The sequence below is a fragment of the Cricetulus griseus genome, chromosome 8 (assembly GCF_003668045.3).
Source record: "Cricetulus griseus strain 17A/GY chromosome 8, alternate assembly CriGri-PICRH-1.0, whole genome shotgun sequence".
Lineage (NCBI taxonomy): Eukaryota > Metazoa > Chordata > Mammalia > Rodentia > Cricetidae > Cricetulus > Cricetulus griseus.
In genome coordinates, this window is record NC_048601.1 from 28,756,660 (window position 1) to 28,780,484 (window position 23,825).

The following is a 23,825-nucleotide window of genomic DNA, read 5'->3' on the forward strand; positions in this document are numbered from 1 at the left end:
TGTCCTCCTCCTTAGCCTGGCTTTCATTACAGCTTATACTTTGAATCATATCAGATTACCAGTAGTTGAACAGTTTGGGCCTACAAAAATAATTTTATATGATCAGTTTTAATAGAGTTAGATGACTTAGCAGCAGGTTGATAGGCTCCTCTGTCTAGTGTAGAAATTCATTCACTCTGATCATTCATAGGACACTCTAGTGGGAGGAAAGGCTGAGACAAATGGGAACTCTGCATACTAAGTAAAGGGAGAGTTGTAGCCCATACTGAATACAAAGCTAACTAGGTTAGAGCTGTGTCACAGTCCTGTTGCACTGTGCCTGGCAATGTGGCCACTGCCTCTTATTCCTGAATACTGGCTGCCAGGATATAACCTTGTATAGGTTTTCAACAAATATCAATGTAGCTAAAATCATAGTATTACTTTGTCTATGCTGTATTCAATTTGCCTGTGAATCTACCCTCCCCCATTTTATTTCATCTCTGTGGATTTTTCTTTTAACCTGCATGTATGTTTGTGTACCACATGTTGTGAATTGCCATGTGAGTGGAGGAAACTAAACTGGTGTCCTCTGGAACATCAGCCAGTGCTCTTAACCACTGAGTCATCTTTCCATCCCTCCTATGTATTTTTTTTTAGCAGTGGAGCGCTAATGTGGTTTTAAAACACTATAGAAATAAAACACACACACACAATAGTAAATAGTAAAGGTAGCATTAATAGAGTTGTATTATTTGTTTTCTTTTTTGAGACAAGATCTCACTGTGTAGCTCTGGCTGACCTAGCACTCACTATGTAGACCAGGCTGGTCTTGAACTCAGAGATCTGCCTGCCTCTGCCTCCTGAGTGCTGGGATTAAAGGGATACACCACTATATATTATTATTATATTATGATATCCTATATTAAGGACTTTAGTTATCTGGGGGTATTGTTAAGATAGAACATAAGAAATTAAAACTGGATATGGTAATTTTCAGAGCAGCCACTCAAAGAATAACACAAAAATGTTTAATAAAGAATAATAAAGGGGAAATGAATAAGAGACTGCTTAATTAAAAAGGAGAGGTAAAAAAAAGATGTGCTGGTTGTGGTGGTGTAGATCTATATTGATTGTACTCCAGAAGTTGGAGCAGTATGATTGTACATGGCCAGCCTGGGCTACATAGCCAGACTGTCAAATTGAAAAGAAGGATGAGGAAGGTGAAACAGAACAGAGAGGAGAGGAGAGGAGGGAGGCCAAAGCTAAATGATAAAAAATATACTACAGTTGATCCAAGGGGATTGGTTTCAGCCCTGTCATTCCTCATGGACACTAAATCTATAGGTGCTTGGTACCCTTACATAAATAGTATAGCATTTGCATACAGCTACAACTGTTATGTATTGACATCCTTTCCACTTAGTATCTAGCACAGTATAGATGTTGTATAAACAGTTGGTAAGTTGTATTGTGTGACTGATAATGGAAGGACCTTTTTGTGTTGAGAAATTGGAATCTACTGATTAGATAAACATATATGAGGTACTAGGTAAACACCACCTAAGAAAGTCCATACATCTATGGTGGAATCAGACAAGCTAGACTTTAAGGAAAGAAATGTAGGTCAGGTGCGGTGATGCACGCCTTTAATTCCAGCACTGAGAGGCAGAGACTGATGGACATCCCCAAAACACAGTGGGGGATGGTGGGGGAAGGGGGTATTGCTAAAGATATAGAACAGGCTTTTAATGCTAAAATGACAGGTCATTGCCAGAACTCTAACCATTCTCGTGTGGCTTGGGGAATTTCTTGTGGCCAGTGAAGAATCTCAAGCATAATTACTTTAGTATTGTAGTTATTTTTAATAGTTATTAATCCTGCTGGGTGGTGGTGATGCACGCCTTTAATCCCAGCACCCGGGAGGCAGAGGCAGGTGGATCTCTGAGTTCGAGACCAGCTTGGTCTACAAGAGCTAGTTCCAGGACAGTCTCCAAAGCCACAGAGAAACCCTGTCTCGAAAAAAACAAACAAACAAAAAAGTATAAGAAATAAAATTTAGGCAAGGACTAAGAAGTTGATGGTTTTTTTTGAGACAAGATCTGACTGTGTAACCCAGGGTGTCCTTGAATCCAGTGTGTAGTGCAAGCTCACCTCACATTTGCTGTGATCCTCCTGCCTTAGATTCCCAAGTGCTGAGAAATGGATTGTAAATATGCATGTGTGTGCACGTGTGCATGTGCTGCCATCTGTGCATGTACATGTGGAGGCCAAAAGTTGGCAGCAGGTGTACTTCATCACTGGCTAACTTCATTTTTTAGTATTTATTTAGTGTGTGTGCCTGTGTGCCTGTGCATACATGGACAAATACCATGGCACATGTGTAAGTTAGAGGACAGCTTATGGCCATTGGTTCTCTTTCCACTATATGGGTTCTGGGGATAGAAATTAGGTCCTCAAGTTTGGTGGCAAGCACCTTTACTCACTGAGCTGTCTTCCAGCCTCTGTTTTGTTTCTTGATATTTACATCGATTTTTCTTATATGACTGCTCAAAGATCATTTCTTTGGGGATTTTGTTTTGTTCCTATAGTTGAGTCATGCTTCTTTCCTCCCCTTCAATTCTCAAGATTCTGCTATATTTGCCCAGATCTCTGAGCTTACCTTCTTTGTATAGCTTATCATTCCTTTGCTGGAATTTGGGAATTTATAGACAGCCACCTCTCCCAATTTTTGTATTCTGGTTGGTTGGTTGGTTGGTTGGTTGGCTGGCTGGCTGGCTGGCTGGTTGGTTGGTTGGTTGGTTGGTTTTTGAAACAAGGTATCTCTATGCAGTCCTTGCTGTCCTGGAACTTGCCATTTGGACCAGGCTGGCCTCAGACTCACAGAGATCTGCCTGCCTCTGTCCTCTGAGAGCTGGGAATAAATGCATGCGCTACCGTGCCCAGCATCAATCATTGCTTTTATTAAAAACAAAAACAGCAGACTGTTTTAATGTATTTTAAAGAGCATGTAGAGATCACTAACAAGAAAACTTCACCTGGCAAATGTAGATGTTTTTTAAGTTAGCCACTATAGCAAGCATGCTCCAGAATGAATTATGGACTTGGTTGTGTGTTGGCCATGAACATAATTTAACTTCTTACTACTTAATGAATTATGCTACTTTCAGGGCTATTTTACACTGACAGTTTCTTGGCCTTTTACAAACTACAGAAGTTAATTTACTTCAGGTAGATGAAGTATCTTATCTCTCGCCTATTATGAGATTATTACAGCAAATTTGTTTTTATATAAAAATCTGTATTACTTTTAGAACCCAAATTGCATAAGAAACCCTAAAACTGGCAGCATTGTTGATGAGAATTTTTGGAAATTGATTTCCTCCTTTCTTGCTTGAAAGTCAGACAATAATCATATTACTTTTGCAACCATTTTTAGAAATTTGTTTTCATATGTGTGCAAATTTAAAATTAGCAACTACTTTTATTAACATTCCCATTCCACAAATACTTAACAGCCCATTTCACACCTCTATGTCTATTCTTGTGGGACACCCCTCCCTTTTTTTGAGACAGTCTCTCACATAGCCCAGACTGGTCTTAAACTCTTGACCATTCCACTTCAGTCTCCCTAGTGTTGGGATCACAGACCTATGTCAGTATAAGCTGTCTCATGGACTGCTCTTGCTTTTTGTTCATTTACAGAATTCTTATAAAAACTTGAAGATTCAAACTTCCAGACTTTTTCTATCCTAAAGTTCATCACTCTTTGTGCCTCTTACCTCTAGTAGCATTGTTGTGTTCTTCAGTCCTCCATTTCCATCCCAGATTGCACCCTCCTTAGTAAAGGGTATGCTTCATTCAATCCCTAAAGGTCTGGTATCTGAAGTGTTTGCTCTGAAACCGTGAGGAGTATTACATAATGAAGTCTTATTAAATTAAAAATTTTAGTGATTGGTAGTTACTTCTACTAGATTATCATAAAAAGCTGATTAACATCCACAGTGGGACCAGAAGAATACAATTTACTTCACCTAACTATTGTAAGACAGGTTACCAAAGAGATGAGGGAGCCATAGCTAAAGTACTCTAGGTGTACTAAGCTTCAGGTAAACTCACCTGTTACTTAGAATGTGGAAATTCAGGTTCTCAGCTGTTCCTGAACTTGCTATGTAGATCAGGTTAGCCTTGAACTCACCAAGATCTACCTGCTTCTCCCTCCTCAAATGATGGGATTAAAGGCATGTACCATGCCATCTAATTTTTTGTTTCATTTTGTTATACATATATACATGAATAGAAAAAAAAGTTACGTGTTACCTTTTCTAGTGTGGTATTATAGATACTGATTCAAAAGAAATAATTCTTCTTTTTTCTACCATGATAATAAAAAAATCCAAGATTTTTTTCAGCCAAACTGATAATATACACAAAGACTATCTGCCAGCTTTAGAAGTAGATTATTTGACAAATAAGGAAAAAAATATTGGGAATTGGGGCCAAACTATCAAAAATAAGCAGAAAACAAGATTGCTAAATGATTGATGCTCTAGTTATGGAGTCTGTGTTTTTCCAGGTCTATGAACCATTTGGAATGTATTTTAAATACTGGGATGGCCATTCACCTAGTTAATGCCTGTGGCTCCAGGAACTGAGTGCATACCTTTACCTCGTTCACAGAGGGTGTATGGCTTTTGTGACCCTATGGAGGATTCTTGTCTTTTTCTATAGAGATTGTAGAGTGTTGCTGATTGTTTTTGGAACAAACTGCAAAAACAAGGGCATTATTATTTGACTCTTAGAATGTGAGGGAAAGATTATAAAGCCGTGAACTTTTGTCTAGGTTATGTTTCTGCCTTTCTTGTTGTTATTTTGTTACCTTTGTTATTGTCTATTCATCCCATAAAGCCTCCCAATTCTTCAAAATAAGCCACATTTAGAGATTACAATTTTTCCCCTAATGACTTAGGTAATTAAGGATGTTTTCTGTTTTAAATTGCCATTTTTTATAAACTAAGGGCCGGATTTCACATTCATTCATAATGATATTTTAACACAATTGTTGCATCAAAAATTAAACTTTATTTTACTATCAAACAAATGAATTTCCACAAGAAAGGCCAACAAGTTGGATCTGTTTAACCTAAATCCTCTTACATTCTGGAACATTAAGCAATTATACTCCTTTCAGTCCACTTGTGATTCTTATTCTCTCTCTTTTTATTAACCCAATTCTACTCAGTGCTGGGTACTCTACTACTGAGCTTAATCTCCATCTAGCTTCCTCCCCTCCGAAGTTCATGATTGATGTGTAATGTGTACTGTTTGTTGTTTTTTTTGATATTTTTTTCCTGCTTCCATTTCCCATTATTTTTGAATAGCAAGAATCTTATAACCATAATATGGGCTTGGTTTTATATTGCTATGTTTCCTGACCAAGCATCGGCGCTCTCTCTCTCTCTCTCTCTCTCTCTCTCTCTCTCTCTCTCACACACACACACACACACACACACACACACACACACACACTTTTTTTCCTTTTGAGACGGTCTCAGTTTATAGTTCTGATTGACCTTAGACTCGTGATCTTTGCTCCATCTCCAGAGTGTTGGGATTACAGATATGGGCTACCAAGCTCAGCTTCAGACTCTATTTCATTTTCTGTAAAAAGAAAATGGTAGTATTGACACCTCCACTTAACCATTTAAGAAACAACAGCAAAAAGCTCAAGTTCGTTGTCAGTCAGCTTTGCACTTTAGTTTCAATCCAGTGGTTCTCAACCTTCCTGATGCTATGACTTTTTAATGAAGTTCCTCATATTGTGGTGACCCCCCAAACATAAAATTATTTTTGTTGCTTCTTTATAACTGTAATTTTGCTGCTATTATAAATCATAGTGTAAATGCCTGTGTTTTCTTAAGCAATCCTTTGACCTCCAAGGGGTTGAGACCCACGGATGAAGAACCACAGTTTTTGCGTAGTCTACACCATAAGTATAGGCCATTTTTCACTTTTAGTCATAGTTGATCTAAGTTGTTGCTTTCAGACTTAGAAAGTTTGGTTGTTGTTGTTTAAGCAATACAAACCTTTTTCTGTTTATGGTTTTTAAGAGGCAGTTTTATATTTACTTTGTGTGCAGTAAGTTTTGGCACCTGCCTTGGCATCCTACTATTTGAATTTGATGTGACTTGTCAGTGATTCCAAAGACCCTGTGTAAGATGAGAAGAAAGCCTCTTGCATCCTATTTGTAGGTAATTGAAAGCCAGTGCAGAGGACAGTAACAGAAGAGCCTTTCAAGAAACTTTTTGTTTCCAAATTAATTTTTCACTTTTCTTGCCTGAAGAATATAATAATTTAGTTTCCTTAGAATTATATTGAGGTTTTAGAGAAGGCTCCTGATTTATCTGAAAAGTCCTGACACTAGCACAAACTGAGAGGGGTGTTGGGAGAAGTCAATGGGACAGCAGATGTGAATTCTGACTGTACATGTGGCGTTCAGGCCAGCAAAAGCTACAAATCTAGTGCAGGACCTAATCCTGCTCACAAGAATGGAGGGCATGGCAAGCACAAAACCAGTAGATGCCCACAAGTTCTGTCCTCATTTAGAAGAGGGAGGCTTGCTCACTTAGAGGAAGAAGAGTGGCCAGTGATCTTTGAATCTCCCCACAGCTTGTGACTTTCCGCTTCCCTTTACCTGTATTGATTCACTCTAAGCTGGTCTATTTGGTATGTGTGCCAGATTATTTAAAAATACTTTGTTCCAACAAGAGGACATTCACCTCTGGAGGCCACCCTTAGCCTTTAACTTGAGCCTGAAGTTGAAGTCACCATCCAAGTATGCTCTGTGCACCTGACATTCCTTCCCGCAGGAGCCTCCCGGTGAATAAGAGGAAAGGCTCGGCCAATTATGCTAGACAAAGCCACACAGCTGCGAGTCAGCTGGGAGGAGTTTCCGTTTTAGAGCTGGAGCTGGTGGAGGCTGGCTCTCCCACCTCCTTTTCTCCCCCCACCTCCACCCCCACCCCTGTTCTCCGGGATTACCTGGGTGGAGGCTGAGCCCCGACTCCAGGACAGGGCAGCAGATGCTGCGATACTGCCCACCACCACCCTCCTTCAGCTTCGGCCTCAAGAGCTAAGACCAGAGGCTCAGGTGGCACCCGCCACCCGGCACCCTGCCTGAAGGTTGGCGGGAGGGGAAGGGGTGGTCCTTACGACTGGACCCTCCAGCTGACACAGGAAGTGCAGGGAGAGCCTGGCACTGGGCTGGGGATCCGCCCCGCCTGCCGCTCCTAGGCTGTGCTGTCTCCGCAGAACAATGAAGTGCCTCCAAGTTTGCTGAGACTCCTGGGGAATCCATCGAACTCTGTCAGCCTTCAAATGTGCCGCCAGAGACTTCCCCTAGAAGCTGTGTTTTAATAAAAGAAGAAAAAGATACCCTTGCTGGGTAGATCCCTTTGTTAGGAGATCTTCACGACCATGGTCCAGCGCTTTAGCCTCAGGCGGCAGCTCTCCAAGGTGGGTCAGCTTTCTGGTGTGTCTTACCGGGAACTCTGACTGACTTCAGCAGGGCTTCCTATTTGATGGGACTTTTGTGTCAAGTCTGCCTTCCTCCAGTGCTAAGGGAGGTCTGGGGAGGAAGCGCTGTCTTTTGTTCTTTGATCCAATGGATACAAAGCTGAAGGCTGCCCTCCCTACCAGCCCCAGACTATGTGCCCCTAAAACTGCAGCTGTCATCTGAGAATCTGGACTTGTCATATGTACCCCTAATAGAATTTCAGGAGAGTGTGGATAAGAAGTAATTGTAGTCCAAATGTACATATGCAATTAGCAATTAAATAAGTAGCTTATAGACCAACAGAAGGAAACCTGCCTGCTCTGTGGAATCAGGGCTCACATAGAAATTTCACTAATAAGCTCAAGAAATTAGCACAAACAGTTCTATAAGCTTCCAAGACCCACGAGAAAATGTTAAGGTGAGGGGTTGTGTGGAGACTTGCACATCTAGTGAAGAAGTGTGTAGGCATCCTTACAGGAAAGCTGGTGGAGCAGCTCCTTAGAGTTCTGAGTGAAAAGTTGGGCTCCTGGGAACAGTTTCAAATACAAAATTAAAAGGTGAAGTGCTCCTTTAAAAAAGGATAGTAGTTTTTAATGAATGGACCATGGATGTAGTTCTCTCCTTAGTTAGTTCAGAGGCTGTAAGGAAAGAGGAAGTAAGAGGTGAGCTTTATTTCAGAAACATTGTGATCTCCACAAACTTTATTTTAAAGACATGACAGTTGGTGGCTAAATGGTGCCACAGTTCATCACCTGTAGACAGAATTGTAAACAGTTTATCTGTAGGCATTCTCAACTTTCTTGGCAGTTAATCAGAACGTTAAATCTGTGTGTGTTACAATTTGTTAGGATCCTAAGGGTAAAATTTTAGCTGCTCACAGGTGACCCCGGTGTAACTGAAGCAGGAGGAGTACCATGCTTGCCTCCATCCCCAGACTGTGTGATAGCTTCATGATCTCACCTGTCCGGGACTTTTGGGAATATTGAGATGCATTTCCCATCCTGTGTGTGGAGACGTGGAAAGCCTACATTTCTCCTAAACAATATGAAGAAGAATCTGTGTGTTATTCCTTCAGTATTCTTTAGTGTTGTATTTTCAAAGATGTAGTACATGTAACAAGCAGACGCTGTGGTGTTTCTCAAGGCACTGCTGCACAGGAAAGTCTAATGGCTAAGAGTCAGGTAATGATCACTTAATTGGAACATAACTGCATTCTGAATATTTTGCTGTTGATGCTTCACTACAGGTTATTCTTCACATAGATTATTATTTATTACATAAAGAGAATCAGGGAAGGGGTGGGAGCACAGTTTACATAGAAGAGAATCAAGGTGAGCAGAGCAATTCCTTCTGCTTACCCTAACAGTGTTTATAGTTCCTACTACAGATGGTTATGACAAAATCTTAAGGAATTTGTGCCCTTGATTTACTGTGTATTCAGTTGTGAATGCAATTTGTAAGGTACTTTGAGCATGAGGAAGAAACTGAATGGGATGTCCCTGATTTTCCTACACTCACGGGGATGTAAAGACCTAACCACCTCTGCTCTATCATACAAGCATTTTTGCTAGAAACAAAGAGTCTTGTAAAAGAGCTAACTTTCTTACTATCTGTGTTTTAATAGGAATTTCTGTTAGAAAGTTTGTGAAAGGAAATATTTGTAAAGGTTTTGTGATGGTTTTAACCTCAGTGTCCATTGATCCTAAGTTCAATTGTCACTTGACTCCTATAGGCTAGTTACTGCTCACAGGCTAAGAAAAAAGAAGGAAATTGTGGAGCTACAGGAGGAGTTAAAACTCTTCTCTCCTGGTACACTTTTAATCTCAGCACTTGGGAGGCAGAGGCAGGCAGATCTTTTTGAGTTCAAGGCCAGCCTGGTCTGCAGAGTGAGTTGTAGACCAAACAGGTCCACCTGTTATCAAAACAAACAAAAAAATCAATTTACTCCCAAGAATGGTGTTTACTTGATCTCCATGAGTGGATCCCAGCTTCTTTGCCATTTCATATTTTCTTCCTTGCTAGGGGTTTTTACATGCTACTTCAGAAGTACTGACAAAAACTTTCTTTCTGTTCTACATCTCTTGGACGAGCCAAAATCGTCCAGCACCTTCCAGTGTGGCGGTGTAGGAATTTCACTCCCATTGGTTCTTTGTTTGTTTGTTTTCTAAGATGGGGTTTCTCTGTAGCTTTGGAGTCTGTCCTGGATCTCACTCTGTAGGCCAGGCTGGCCTCAAACCCACAGAGATCTGTCTCTGCCTCCCAAGTGCTGGAATTAAACGTATACGCCACTACCGCCCAGCTTAATTTTTTTTTCTCCTAATGATTCTTTAAGTTGATTGATGTTTCCAGTAATATGTCCTTTGATTTTACTTTTAAATGATAATTATTTCCCAGTATTCAAAAAGTAAATTTTTTAAATGGGATTTTGCTTCCAACCATTATCTTTTTATGGAGATCACAACCCTGCCTCTAGAGGTAGTATGTTTGGGGATTTTTTTTTTTTAATTCTTCCTGTTTATGTAAACATCTATAATTTTTCGAAGAACTTTCTAACATGAAAGACAAAGCAATGCTTGTAATGTTGTCAACTTTAACTTCCATACTCCACTTAGTTCAGGTTTTACGTTTTCATTCAAGGGGGTCAGCCTCGGAGAGCTCCTTCCCTCTTTACTTTACTGTCTTTTTTGTAGTCCATTCTGGCATTGAACTTACTAGTCATTCTGAGACTTCCAAGGATGAGATTACAGGTGTGTACCAATATGCTGGGCACTGAGTCTACTTTCTGTCTCAGAGAGTACTTGAAATATCATCACCCCATTATGACTTCTTTTTCTGTCCTTCCAGATTTCCTGACCCATTCCATCTGAGAGCTTTCCTTTGTTATATTTAAATTTTTCAGATGGTGGAAACCCAGGAAATAACTGCAGTCATGCCATGAGTTTGCCTATAAAGAGAATACTAAAGAAGGGTGCCAAGACCCTTCAATTCTGCTGTTGATTTGCTGAAAACAATCTAGATGTATAAAGCAACTAACAATATTTTAGTCCACAAGCGCCCTCTCCACATAGTGTCCTGTTTTTGCTATCACTGTGAGTCAGCAAAAGAAACTTTGGAGTTATAACTATTCTCTAGAAATACAGATTATTGGTAATAGCTTGTTTTCCGTTAAAAACTATTATTTCTCCAGAAATCATTTTTTTAAATTCTACTGAATTTTTTGTTGTATGTTACGTAGAGGCATATATGACTTCCTTAATCTTTCTGTGAATATATTCTCGTCAGTAAAATAAGAGTATTGCTGTGCAAACATAAAGACCTGAGTTTGAATTCCCAGGTCTTGCATTAAAAACCCAGTAATGACTAGGTGTGTCTGTAATCCCAGCACTAGGAAGCAAAGATAGACAGATCCTAGAAGCTTACTTGCCATTCATTAATAGCCAAAACTGTGAGCCTTCAGATGAACCTCTCTGAAGGGAATAACATGGAGAGTAATAGAAGATATCTGTCATTCTCTTCTGGCCTAGCGATAGACATGTGCACACACACACGTGCGCGCTGGGGGGTGTGTGTGCTAAATTATGTTCTTTATTTTACTACATTTAAAAAATGTGTAAGTAAGCCAAGATGTATGTGTGAAGCCATAGGACAAATTGTGAGAGTAAGTTCTCTCCTTCCACCATGTGGGTCCCAGGGCCCAAACTCAGATCATTGTCAGGTTTGGCAGTAAATTCCTTTACCCACTGAGCCACCTCACTAACCTTTACAGTTTTTAAAAGTTTATTAAGCCTGCCTTCTCAATGATAAACACTGGGGACACAGCAAAGTGATACAGTATTATTTGTGGTTACAATTTCAAATATATAGTCAGGGAGTCAGTATTGGGTGCATGCTTTTAAGCAGTAGATTCGTAGCATCTCTTTTTGTGTTCCAGTCATTAAATTTTCTTTGTTACTCTCTACACTGATGAACTTCTTAATTGGAAATGGAATACTTCACATTTGTATCTTACTAGAACGTAAATGTTGCATTTTCCTGCTAATCATTGATCTGTTTTTTAGGAAGCTTAAATTAGATAGTGCCACAATTGGCTGATGTGTACATGTCTCTGTGCATTCTGGAACTTGAACCCATCGGGTGTTATCTATAGAATACTTCTGAAAACCCAAATGGGAAGATTGATGGCATTCTGTTACATTAAATGAGACCTCTAATAAGATAAATTCTGAATACACACCTGTGGTAGGAGTAAAGAATGGCTCTGTTAACTGTTCTGGAAGCACATACTTTGAAATGTAGAAAAAGACAGCCACACATTTGAGCTGTTATATCTGAGTGCAGGAACTGCATGTGTGATGCATTCTTTTTTTTTTTTCTTAGTTATTTTGGTTTACATAAGAACATGGAAAAAATAATTTTCTCTCTTGGTCACATACCCTAGACTTAGTTAGGAGTTCATTTCTCTGATACACAAGGATCTATAATAAATCATACTGCAAAATATGTTGAGTAAAAACAAGGCAGTGGCCAGGTCGTGGTGGTGCACGCCTTTAATCCCAACACTAGGGAGACAGAGGCAGGTGGATCTCTACTAGTTCAAGGCCAGCCTAGCCTACAGAGCGAGTGCCAGGACAGGCTCCAAAGCTACACAGAGAAACCCTGTCTCAAAAAAATAAATAAATAAATAAAAATAAAAAATAAAATAAAAAAAATGGCAGTGTGGATGACATTGACTTTGTGTAGCACACACAATCTCTACTAAATTTCAGACTGTTCCATCCTATGTTCTATAGGACATATGCCCCTTTGTTTGCATTTGCATTTGTCTGAAATACAAAGGTAGCATAGACAATAAAAAGTACCACATGGCTTCCCTTTTCACTTAATAATTGTTCCAAAGTACTTTGTCACTGAAATTAAGTAAACTAGGGTTGACCGTGTGACTTTGAAGACAGCTATTCGTATGACTACTGTCAACAGAGATGTGTAGGGTATGTGAGTTTGAATAAGCCATTAACTCCAATTAAAGTTTGCCTTGGGAAGCTTTGTCTTAGATTCCTTACTGATGTGAAATTACATTGTTTCTGATGTTTGCTGAAAAAATGATTTTGGGGGCTAGTAGTGGTGGCACATGCCTTTAATCCCAGCACTCAAGAGGCAAAGGCAGGAGAATCTCTGACTTCAAAGCTAGCCTTGTCTACAGAGCAAGTTCCAGGACAGCCAGGGCTGTTCCACAGAGAAACCCTGCCTTAAAAAAAATAAGTAAATAAATAAAATAAAAGATTTTTGGTTACACACACACACACACGAAAGAAAACATCTACTAGAGGAACCTAATTGTGGATAGTAGTTCTTAGTGAAAGTAAGTTAGTTCATGGCCTTAATGTCTAGACTTAGTGTTTTAATGGGGTTAGTGTTTTAATGGGCTGTGGGTAATTTAAGGTTCAGTGGATCTGTCATGCTTGCTAGATTCTAGGCACTGAGAAGATGCACATTTTTTTCCTTTAAAGAGAAGATTTGAAATTTCCCTATGAAAACAGATGTCCTTTGTAATGGAAGCTTACCTCATCAAACAGGTTTTCTTCATGTTTGATGTTCATGTTCTTCTAATATGCTTTGATGGCATATTAGAACTCAAGTGCTTTTTTTTCTTTCTTTCTTCCTTCTTTCTTTCTAATAGGCAGCTCTCAATTTTAAGAAAAGCTTTTGTCTTACCAGACTGTATGACAGGTAGAAAGCTAAAGTAAGGGTCCAGGATCCAAGTGTAGCCTGGTAGTAGAGTGCTTCCCTAAAATACTAGTAAAGTTCTTAGTATGTCCCAGGTTCAATCCTTAGCATATCAAAGAAGAATAAATTAAAGGCTGAAGTCAGCCTTTTATTTTTATGAAATTAATGGTAAATCATTGCATTTAGAAGTGTGGATGAACTCTTCCTTTAACCTGTGGTGAATTTGAAAAGTGGATGAAGTAAGATTTTAGCTGGCCTTAGAGGATTTGCACCAGTGAGTCTTATCTCTTTCTCTTCCAGTAGGACTTAAAGGCCTGGGAATGTATCTCATTTGGTGGAGTGCTTATCTAGGACACATGAAGCTTGGGCTGCATCCCCAGGCATGATGACACACAGCTATGATCCCATTGCTTGGGAGGTGGAAGCAGAAGGATCAGAAATTCCATATGGCCCAAGCCTGGCACATGCCTGGTATGGTAGCACTGAAACCGTCTTCACTCATTTTCTAGGGACAAAGGGTTTGTTTACATGTGGGACTGTGAAAAAGTCAGGGCAACGGGAGCTTGAAGCAGCTGGTCACATTAAGTGTATCTGCCAGGCAGAGGCCTTTAGCCCTGCTACTCACATGATATGAACAAAAGAACCAGTAGTCTGTTAGAGAAGAACAAAAGGAAAGCAAGAAAAATAATTTCCCTTTAGCTGCAAGATTTCCCTGGAGCCTTGGTGGCTGGAATACAGGCAGAATCCCAGAAATCAGAGCAGATCAGTGGGCAGCATTGTGTGTTGGAAGAAGATGCTTCTGCTTGGGGCCTGGACTTCATGACATGGAAGGTAGGGAATCAACTTTATTTTTCCTTCTAAACTGTCCAGTTTTAGGAAAGTCAAGGGGTCTTCTGGAATAAACCCAAGAATCTTGGGGCTGGAGAGATGGCTCAGAGGTTAAGAGCACTGACTGCTCTTCCAGAGGTCCTGAGTTCAATTCCCAGCAACCATATGGTGGCTCACAACCATCCGTTATGAGATCTGGTGCCCTCTTCTGGTGTGCTGATATACATGGAAGCAGAATGTTGTATACATAATAAATAAATAAAATCTCTAAAAAAAAAAAAAAAGCAAGAATCTTGTGTTTTGAGAGAAAAGATAGATATATGATAACTGAGTCAGATCTCAGAGTTGGAGCTCACCTGCTGTGATGATTTGAATGAGAATGGCCCCTATAGGCTCGAATATTTGAATATTTGGTCACCATTTAGTAGAACTGTTTGTAAAGGATTAGAAGGTGTGACCTTTTTGGAAGAGGTATATCACAGTGGGCTGGCTTTGAGGTTTCAAAAGACTTGCATCATTTCCAATGAATGCTCTCCACCCTCTCTGCCTTTCTGCTAGTGGATCAAGATGTAAGCTCTCATCTGCTGTTCTGGCCGCCTGTCCCCATGCCTTTTTGTTGCCATGTCTTCATTCCAGCATTACAACTTCTAGCCCTCTGTAATCGTAAGCCCAATTAAACTCTTAATTTTTATAAGTTGCCTTGGTCATGATGTCTCATCCTAGAAATAGAAAATAAACTAATACACTTGCCTTGCACTGAAATGAATCTGGTGACCTGCTTTAAGTCACTTCAGTGCTTTTGGCTCTTCCTAAAATCAACCTGGAGTCTTGGGGGAGACCTTGACATGGAACCTGCCCATGGTTTTCCCATAAAGAACACCATTATTTTATTATTCTTAGAATAAACATTCATTCTTGAATCAAAGTGTTCCCCTAGGTAGATGCTGTAAAATTTTCAAGGCTGCATGTGTCCCAAGGATTAATTTTCACATCGTGAAGAGAATATGTTTCACAGTAGTGGAAGTGCATCAGGGTGCTGTTGTATTGTAGATACTGTGACCAGCAGTTGATGGATAAGATTATATTGCTCCTTCAGTGCTGGGATGGTTACAGTTGGGATTGAGAATTGCTCTGAGAGGTTGTGCCATTGTTTAAGTAGTTTTGCACTATTTTTTTCTGGTTAATTTTCTATCCTATCATAGTTCCCCCTAGCACATAGTAGGTACCTGATAGATTTATTAGGTAAGTACCTACCTGACTTCATATTTGCATTCCCTCAGTGCCAAGTTACCTTTCGAATGAGAAGTCTCTTCTGTGGCACCAACAATTTGCAACACTTTTCTGATTTTCCTCTTTTTCTCTTGCTCTTTTTCTCTCTTTGTTCCTTCTGCTTATTCTTTAAATATTCACATTCCTCAGCTGTTTCTAAGATTTTTTTTTTAAATCCTGTTCCTGTACTTCCCATGGGCAGAAATCATTGCAAAAAGTTGTTGTTCACATGTTGAAAATGTCCAAATCAGTGTCTCCAGCAAAGGAATTTTCTTCTGAGCTAAGCTTTATTTCTGTTTTGTTATTTAGTAATTCATTCAACATACAGTTACTGGAAATTGTACCATCTGTACAAGGTATGAAAATGTTAGGTTGCTGTTCTCAATTAGCTTGAAATGAGTAATCAAAGCAGATTACAGATAGTGGTAAATACCACAAAGCGCCTAGATCAGGGAAATGAAGGGTTAAGGCTGGAGATGAGGTACGAGGGCAAAGAGCAGGGTTTATGTTCAAGGAAGGAGAATAATTAAGGAAAATGGGACAACTCTCTTATGCAAAGCTGAGGAGTAAGTGGCCAATGTAAAGGAGCCATAGCCAGAGCACTTGATAGAGAGGGAAAGGGTCCACATGAGGTATGGATTTGAGGGAAACTGTAGAGAGATGTGGCTCATTAATTGAGTGTTCACCAAGCAAGCATATGTGTTCAATTCCCATTACCAAGACAAAGTTACATCAGACAGACAGACAGACAGACAGACTGACAGACCAGTAGGAAGTCAAAGAGTTTAAGTAGAGAGTAACATGAGATTTATACTTTTTTTTGCAATTGAAGTTTTTTGTTTGTTTGGTTTTTCAAGACATGATTTGTCTGCATAGCCTAATTTGCTCTATAGACCAGACTGGCTTCAAACTCACAGAGATCCGCCTGCCCCTGCCTCTGCCTCCCAAGTGCTGGGATTAAAGGTATATGTCACCACCACCTGGGATTTATGCTTTCAAAAAAAATCATTCTGACCACAGTGTGGACACCATAGAAGGAGATAATGATGCCTTGTAATAGGGCAACAATAAAAATATGGGGCCTGTGTGAAACTTGATACCCTGAATGAGAAATGGAAGAGACAGACAATTACCTGTTTGACATTTGTTCTAGGATATTTCCTACTGAACTCATCTTCCCCTCCCTTTATCTTCCTGAACCTTCCTGACTGGTTTAATTTGGGTCTGTAGTCAGATGGGCTATCCCTAAGCTATATGCCCTAGTTGGGGTCTGAAAACCACCAAAGGCACAGGCTGAGACTTGGTACCCAGCTTGTAGACCTTTTGAGTGGTGGTAAACCTGTAAGTGGTGTGGCCTAGTCCGAGCACTTGAGATCATTAGGGACATGCCCTTGAAGGAGACTGAAATTCTGGTCTCTCATTCTGTCATTTTTGTTCTGTCACATGCTCATGTTGTGACATGCATCATCACCACAAGCTTGAAAGCAGCAGTGCCAATCAGCCATAGACTAGAACCTCTGAAACTATGACAAACCTGCCTCTGTAAGTTGATTATCTCAGGCACTTGTGATAGTTACAAGAAAGCTAAACACGAGCCTTACTGCATGTCACCTGCTGAGTGTGCCCTATATCTTAAGACAAACACTGTGCATTGTCTTCTGTTTCTTGTCTCTCCCTCCCCCCATACCCTGTACATGACCGAAGCAATGTTTTTGTTATCGCAGGAGCTAAGGAACTGTTCAGCCCATGATCCTCCTTCTTCCCCTTGGGGCCCCTGCCTGTGCACATTGCTTCTGTGTGGTGCCTGTATGTCAGCTAAAAGGAGACAGTCCTCTTCTCTTCCCTATTATCAAATTTACCAACTTGATAATGTTGAATTTTCTGGGTTTTTACAGTTCTTTTTTTGTGGGGAAGGGGTTATGTTTTGTTTTCCAGTATCACTTTGTACACTGTGTTTGGTTTTGATTTTTTGTTTATTTGATTGATTGATTGATTGATTTGGCTTTAGAAGAACACAGAACATTTATATACAGAACATTAATTATACAAAACAGAATATTCTGTAGTCTAGCTTCTCTCCTTATCCCTATACTACTTCTTGCTATCAGTAACTTTATTTTTTTCCCTAGCCTTGATTTCCATTTTGTTCTTAATTCCATTTCCTATCTTGATACCCATTTGGCTCCTCATCCCCCAAATCCCTTGGAACCCTTCCCTCTCCCAATAGGTTTTCTTAAAAAATGGTATGCTATTTTAACACACTTGTTTCTTATAACTTGATCCATTCTGAGATCTCATGACCTTTTCCTTTTTAAAACTGGGTGCTTTCAATTGTGGAGTAGAATCATAGACTTGTTTTCAGGCTTTTACTTTCACAAGTACAGCTGCAGTTGGCACACTTACTTAATCTTTTCTTTTTAAAATATATTTATTTATTATTATTCAGTTTTGTTGTTGTTTGAAATGCAGTTTTACTATGTAGCCCTGGCTGACCTAGAGTTTGTCATATAAGACAGGCTGGCCTCAAACTCATTTAGATATGTATGATTGCCTCCACCTTCTGAATGCTGGGGTTAGGATGTGCATTACTTTGCCCCACCTAAAATATTCACTCTTATTTTTAGTTATGTGTATGTGTGTATGGATATGTGCATATTAAGTACAGGTACTTGCAGTGGCCAGAAACTTTGGATCTGTCTGGAGTTGGTGTTGTAAGTGAGTGGTTGTGAGTCACGTGGGTGCTGGAAACAAAACTCTAGTCATCTGACAAGCAGCAAGGGCTCTTAACCGCTGAGCTAGCTGTCCAACTTATATTTTCTCTTTTCATATTCTTTGCTAGTTTATCTTTGGATTAATTGCTGGGAGTAATTTTTGCCAGGTTCTGTGACACTCCTATCAAAAGAGCATGGTATTTTGTATCCCATCAGCAATTTCTTCTTCTTCTTCTTCTTCTTCTTCTTCTTCTTCTTCTTCTTCTTCTTCTTCTTCTTCTTCTTCTCCTTCTCCTTCTCCTTCTCCTTCTCCTTCTCCTTCTCCTTCTCCTTCTTGTTGTTGTTGTTGTTATTATTATTATTATTATTATTATTATTATTATTATTATTATTGGTTTGGGGGGGTTGAACAGGGTTTCTCTGTGGCTTTGGAGGCTGACCTGCAACTAGCTCTTGTAGACCAGGCTGGTCTCAAACTCACAAAGATCCACCTGCCTCTGCCTCCCAAGTGCTGGGATTAAAAGCATGAGCCACCACCGCCTAGCTCCATCGACTATTTGTGAAGAGCACAATTTGTAGCTTTGTAAATGTTGTCAACCTGATAAACCAGAAAACAGTATCTTACTGTGATTTTAATCTGTATTGTGTCATTGTGAACATTGCTGAGTATCTTCTCATGTGTTGAAAGCTCTTTGTATTTCTTTTTCTGCATAGCTGTTTGAATCTCCTGAGCCATGTGCATTTTTTTCTTTACATAGAAAGGATAGTAACTTTTTTTTTTCTTTTAAACAAGTGACCTTTTTGCTTTAAATTTTCTTTCTTCCTTCTTCTCCACACTTAGTTGTTTTATGTGTCTTTCTTTCATTTTTACCATTGCCATGAGCCTCATTCAGGTCAGCATCACTTTGGTTTTTTGGTTGGTTGGTTGGTTGGTTGGTTGGTTGGTTGGTTGGTTGGTTGGTTGATTTTTGAGAAAGGATTTCTCTGTGTAGACCAGGCTGGCCTCGAACTCAAAGAGATTTACCTGCTTCTGCCTCCCAAGTGCTAGGATTAAAGGCATGAGCCACCACTGCCAGCCAGCATCACTTTTTATAAGACAGTTATAGTAGCCTTTTAACTAGATCCCCATTTCCAGTTTCACCTTTACCAAATCTGTTTTGTTCAGACATCACATGGGTCTTTCTAAACTCTGTCTTTCGTAGTTGTTCTTTGTGTGCCTTCACTGCTCTCTGTGGATCAAAGTGAAATTCCTATTTCTTTACTTACTGTCCACACCCTATATAACTTGCCTAAGTTAATCTAGTTTTGCAGAGTCTTAGTTCTTGTCTGTGAGATCAGTGCATGCTGCTCACTGTTTTCATTCTGGGTTTGTTCACTTTGTTTTTCTACTTCTGTTTTCCTTTCAGCCCCTATCACTTGATCCTTTTTTTCCCCATTTCTGGCCCAGCATGGTTCTTCATTGAAACTTTATCCCCTCTTTAGGCAGTGGTATCAGACATCCTTCTGTCTGTCACACCTCTACTTTTCTATACCGGAGTTTTTGCTAGCGTCATAATTGATTTCTAAGAGCATTTTGACTGTGACCATTCAAAAGGTGGCCATCTAGGTTCCAGAAGCTCTAGAATAGTGTTGGGGCTTGTGGTGGTTGTTTGGTTTTTGGTTTGTTTGTTTGTTTGTTTTATTTTTTGTTCTCAGTGTAGCTCTAGCTGTACTGGAACTCATTCTGTAAACCAGTCTGGCCTTGAATTCACAGATCCATCTGCCTCTGCCTCTGCCTCCTGAGTAATCTTTTTTTTTTTTTCATTTTAAAGTATTTTTTGAAGTAAGATGAGAAGTGAGACTAGTTATTTTTTATTAATTTTTTGCCGAGTGGGAATGTAAAGCACCCACATTTCTGCAGGTGTCAGCATGAGAACATGGGCAATGAGATTGACAGCCTGTTGTTTTAGGTGAACAAACTGGGCAGAGATGGGAAGGGCTTGACTCACTACTGAACCTTCTCCTGGCCCTGCATGTGCAGTGTGCTCAGGACCCTTAACCTTTTCTTGCTAAGGCTATCATTTTATGGGTCCCAAGTGAATGCAGGCAGTCTTCCAGTCCTGCTGACAAGCTTTGTTTAGTGTCATGCTCTTTATACCTTTGCAAAAGGATTCACAAGAAAAACAAATGGAAGACCTTAAGGCTTACATGATTCAAGCCTTTGTTAACAGATGCACAAACCCAACTACTTGGAATACAAGAAGAGAAGAGCTTTGCACGAAATAGACAGCCAGGGTATAACCTACAGGTTATAGCCTACTCTTCTTTTCTCTTGTGGGGTAATATTAATTTCACTTGGGACTGTAGTATATAGGCTTAACCCAGACTCATGTTTTTCTTTAAAATTAGTTCTCAAATTGCATTCTTTTGAGACAGATAAGGAGTAAATTGTGTAAGTTTCTCTGGGCAGAGGACAATAAGAAAGGGAAACAACAAATTGAACCAGTGGAATCTACAGTGAGTGAAAACAAATACCCAGATCCAGATTCTTAAATCATATCTCATCAGACATTTCTCACCAAACTTGTTTATAAGAAACTCACGGAGCCATTCAAGTCCTTATGCCTAAATATATGGACAGTTAAAACTGATTGTCATGGTTCAGTGGTTAGGAGTGCTTGCTGCTCTTATAAAGGATCCTGGTTCCATTTCTAGCACCCACATTTTGTGTAGCTCACACCTCCTATAACTCCAATTCTAAAGGATCTGATTGTTCCCTTAGAGTCTTTAAAGGCACCTACACCCATAGGAAGCACATATCTATACTCAGGCATATATGCACAGACACATTAAATCTGTTTAAAAAAAATTAGCCCTCCCCCCAAAAAATGATTGTCAGCTCAGCACAGTGGCTCAACAGGTAAAAATGCTTGCTGTGTAACCCAGGTCTTGATTCCATTTTCAGAATCTTTAGTGGAAAGAGAAAACTGACTCCTGAATGTTGTCATCTGACCTCTACATGAACACCACAGAGAATTTGCCACCTCCTCTCTCGGAATAAATTTTAAAAATTAAAACAACAGTCACCAGAGTTTAAAGAGTTAAAATTCTATTTAATTATTTAACTTTTTATTTTATGTGCTTTGGTATGAAGGTATCAGATCCCCTGGAACTGGAGTTACAGCTGTGAGCTGTCATGTGAGTGCTGGTTCTCTGGAAGAACAGCCACTGCTCTTAACCGCTTAAGCCATCTTTCCAGCCCTAAAATTATATTTTGTTAAATACCTTCATTGTGGATTATGAGGGAGAGTTATACTCTAGTATTATAACTATAAAATATCTCAGGTAAGCAGAAATAACCTTTTTTAAAACTTAGATTAATTTATTTTGTGTGTTTTGCCTGCATGTGTGCACCACGTGCATGTGGTGCCTGCAGAGGCCAGAAGAGGACATTGGATCTCCTGGGACTAGGGTTACAGAGGATTGAGAGTGTCAGGTGGTTGTTAAGAAGCAAACCGAGGTTCTCTGCAAGAGCAGCAAGTGATCTTAGCCATCGAGACATATACCAGTCCATATACCTCTTTAAGTTAGAGGTGATTGTTTGCTTTACCAAACAGTGTTCCACTTTAATAATGCATCCAAATAATGTGCTGCATAAACAAACCTTACAGATGCACTAAATGAGGGGCCAAACATAAAACAATCCTCTTATGTGAATCTGTTTCTACAGAACAACCAAAAAAAAAAGTGGATGAGTGGCTGCTGGAAACTGGGAATGGGGTTTGGTAGCTATGGTTACAGAGTTCCTTTTCAGAGGGATGGATGGGCATATGCCACAATAGTGATATAAGGGTGCATAGTTCTTCTGAAAAATATGGAATTAATGTATTTTAATTAACTCTTTATTTCAAGTAGTCAGCACACCCCATCTTTAGTTTTTAGCATTGGTGTTGATTTTGGTGTGGTGGTGGTAGTGGTTTAATTTTACTACAGGTTCTCCAAAGAGGTAGTAACCCAAACATCTAGATTTCACCACACTTGAAACCCCACTCTAAGAAATTTCCTCCCCAAATCTGTACTGGTTAGCTAACTTCTCCCTGCTTTCCCTTTCCCTCATCTTTATCTTCCCTCCCCACTTTAAAGAAGAAAGAAAGTACCCTCACAGTGAAACTTACAGTGAAAGCCAATTTCTTTATTTCCTACAATTAGGATAAAGAGACTTGTAAGTTTTTTTCCTAGATTTCGTGCGTGTGTGTGTGTGTGTGTGTGTGTGTGTGTGTGTGTGTGTGTGTGTGTGTGTGTGTGTTTCCGAGTGTCTTGCCTGCAAGTATTATCTGTGCAACATAAGCATACATGCCTAAGGAGGCCAGAAGAGGACATTTGATCCTCTGAAACTTGGACTACAGATGGTTGTTATCTCCATATGGCTGCTGAAACTAGAACTTGGATTGTCTGAAGAGCAGCAAGTGCTCTTAACTGATGAGCCATCTCTCTAGCCCTATTCTTTCTCTTTCCTCCCCTTTTAACCGGTATTTTTCATTTAGTTTATAGCCACCTCTTCACTTGTTACAAGGTCCCTCCCTCCCTGTTTACTAAGACAGGGACCCACTTAATCCTGGTATTGAGTGTAAATCAGCAGGGAATCTTCTTGCTTCTGGCTTCCATGTGTTGGGGTTACAGATGTGAGTTGTCAGCCCAGATCTTTTGCCTTGTTTCTTAAAATGTTATCTAATGGAATCCCTAATAAAACTCAAATTATATATTTTTATAATTTTCATGTGAAACTCCTCCATTTATAAACAGAAATGCAGATTGTTTTAGAGTATTTGAAACTTTTAAATAGAATCAATAGTAGTATTGCTGTTTCTCTCTACCATTATACACCTGAATCTACTGGTATTTTAACTACCATCTGTGGCCCTGCTGCCCCATAGTCAGCACTACACTGTTCAAGTTCTGCCTGGCAGGATTTACAGTCCTGCCGGCACCAACTCTGTTGCTGCTGCCAAATACAGTTTTTAACTAAATCTCTATTGTTCTGCCTACCAAAGTCTAATGTTGGGGTGAAAACTTGATACCTCAGAGTGGCAGAGAAGCAACCAGCTGGCCCTCCTTTAGCCTTGAGACCCAGAAAAAGTCCCTCCCTACTGCTTCCTGTGCATCTCTCTATTTGGTTTCCTGGATCCTACATACTCTCTCTGACAAATTCTTATCAACTAGTCGCTGGCTCCGCCCCTGATCCAAGGTTAAGTTTATTAACATAGGCTCAGAGTTTCACAAATGCAATCACATATCCTGCAACGGTAAGCCAAGGCAGCCAGAGGGAATGAAAATTTGGTAATATCTGAAGATAATACTTTCTTTCTCTGTGTGTCACTGGATATAATTTCATTTAAAATAAAGTATCTTACCATGTTGGTTTCTGCCACAGACCAACCCAGCCTGGTATGGGAGTCCCTGGGATGAGGGTCCTCAAAGAATAGGTGGGTAAGGATTTGGTGGTGACAAACAGAAAGAAACACAGAGGCAGTTTGAATCTGAGTGTATTTTTTAGTTCTCAAACAAGGCTTTTTTTATAGAGATATTTTCTCAGGAGATGTATTTGTTAAGCAAACCCAAACATACGGTACTATTGTTACTTGGCACAGTGACGTAGAAATCCAAAACAGAATCATCCAGGGTTAATCAAAACACAAAATTGTCCTTGGTTAATCAAAACATAGGACTGTCCTTGATTAACATAGGATCATCCAAGACTAACTGCATATTTCTTAAATCAA

The 23,825-nt window shown here is 39.8% G+C and overlaps 1 protein-coding gene across 5 annotated transcripts in view; it reads left to right on the forward strand.

Annotated features, from left to right (window-relative positions):
* Tmcc1 (transmembrane and coiled-coil domain family 1) overlaps positions 1 to 23,825 on the forward strand; it is a 167,369-nt gene that overhangs the window by 78,874 nt on the left and 64,670 nt on the right. For 3 of the 5 annotated variants that reach the window (XM_027429194.2, XM_035448491.1, XM_027429192.2), the window contains one exon: positions 13,958 to 14,089. The exons of 1 other annotated variant lie outside the window; for it this stretch is intronic. In XM_027429194.2, the coding sequence (XP_027284995.2) occupies positions 13,958 to 14,089 (132 nt within the window). Of the gene's footprint in view, positions 1 to 13,714; positions 13,730 to 13,957; positions 14,090 to 23,825 lie in introns of those variants that run through there. One more of the 5 variants, XM_027429198.2, reaches the window with a different exon arrangement.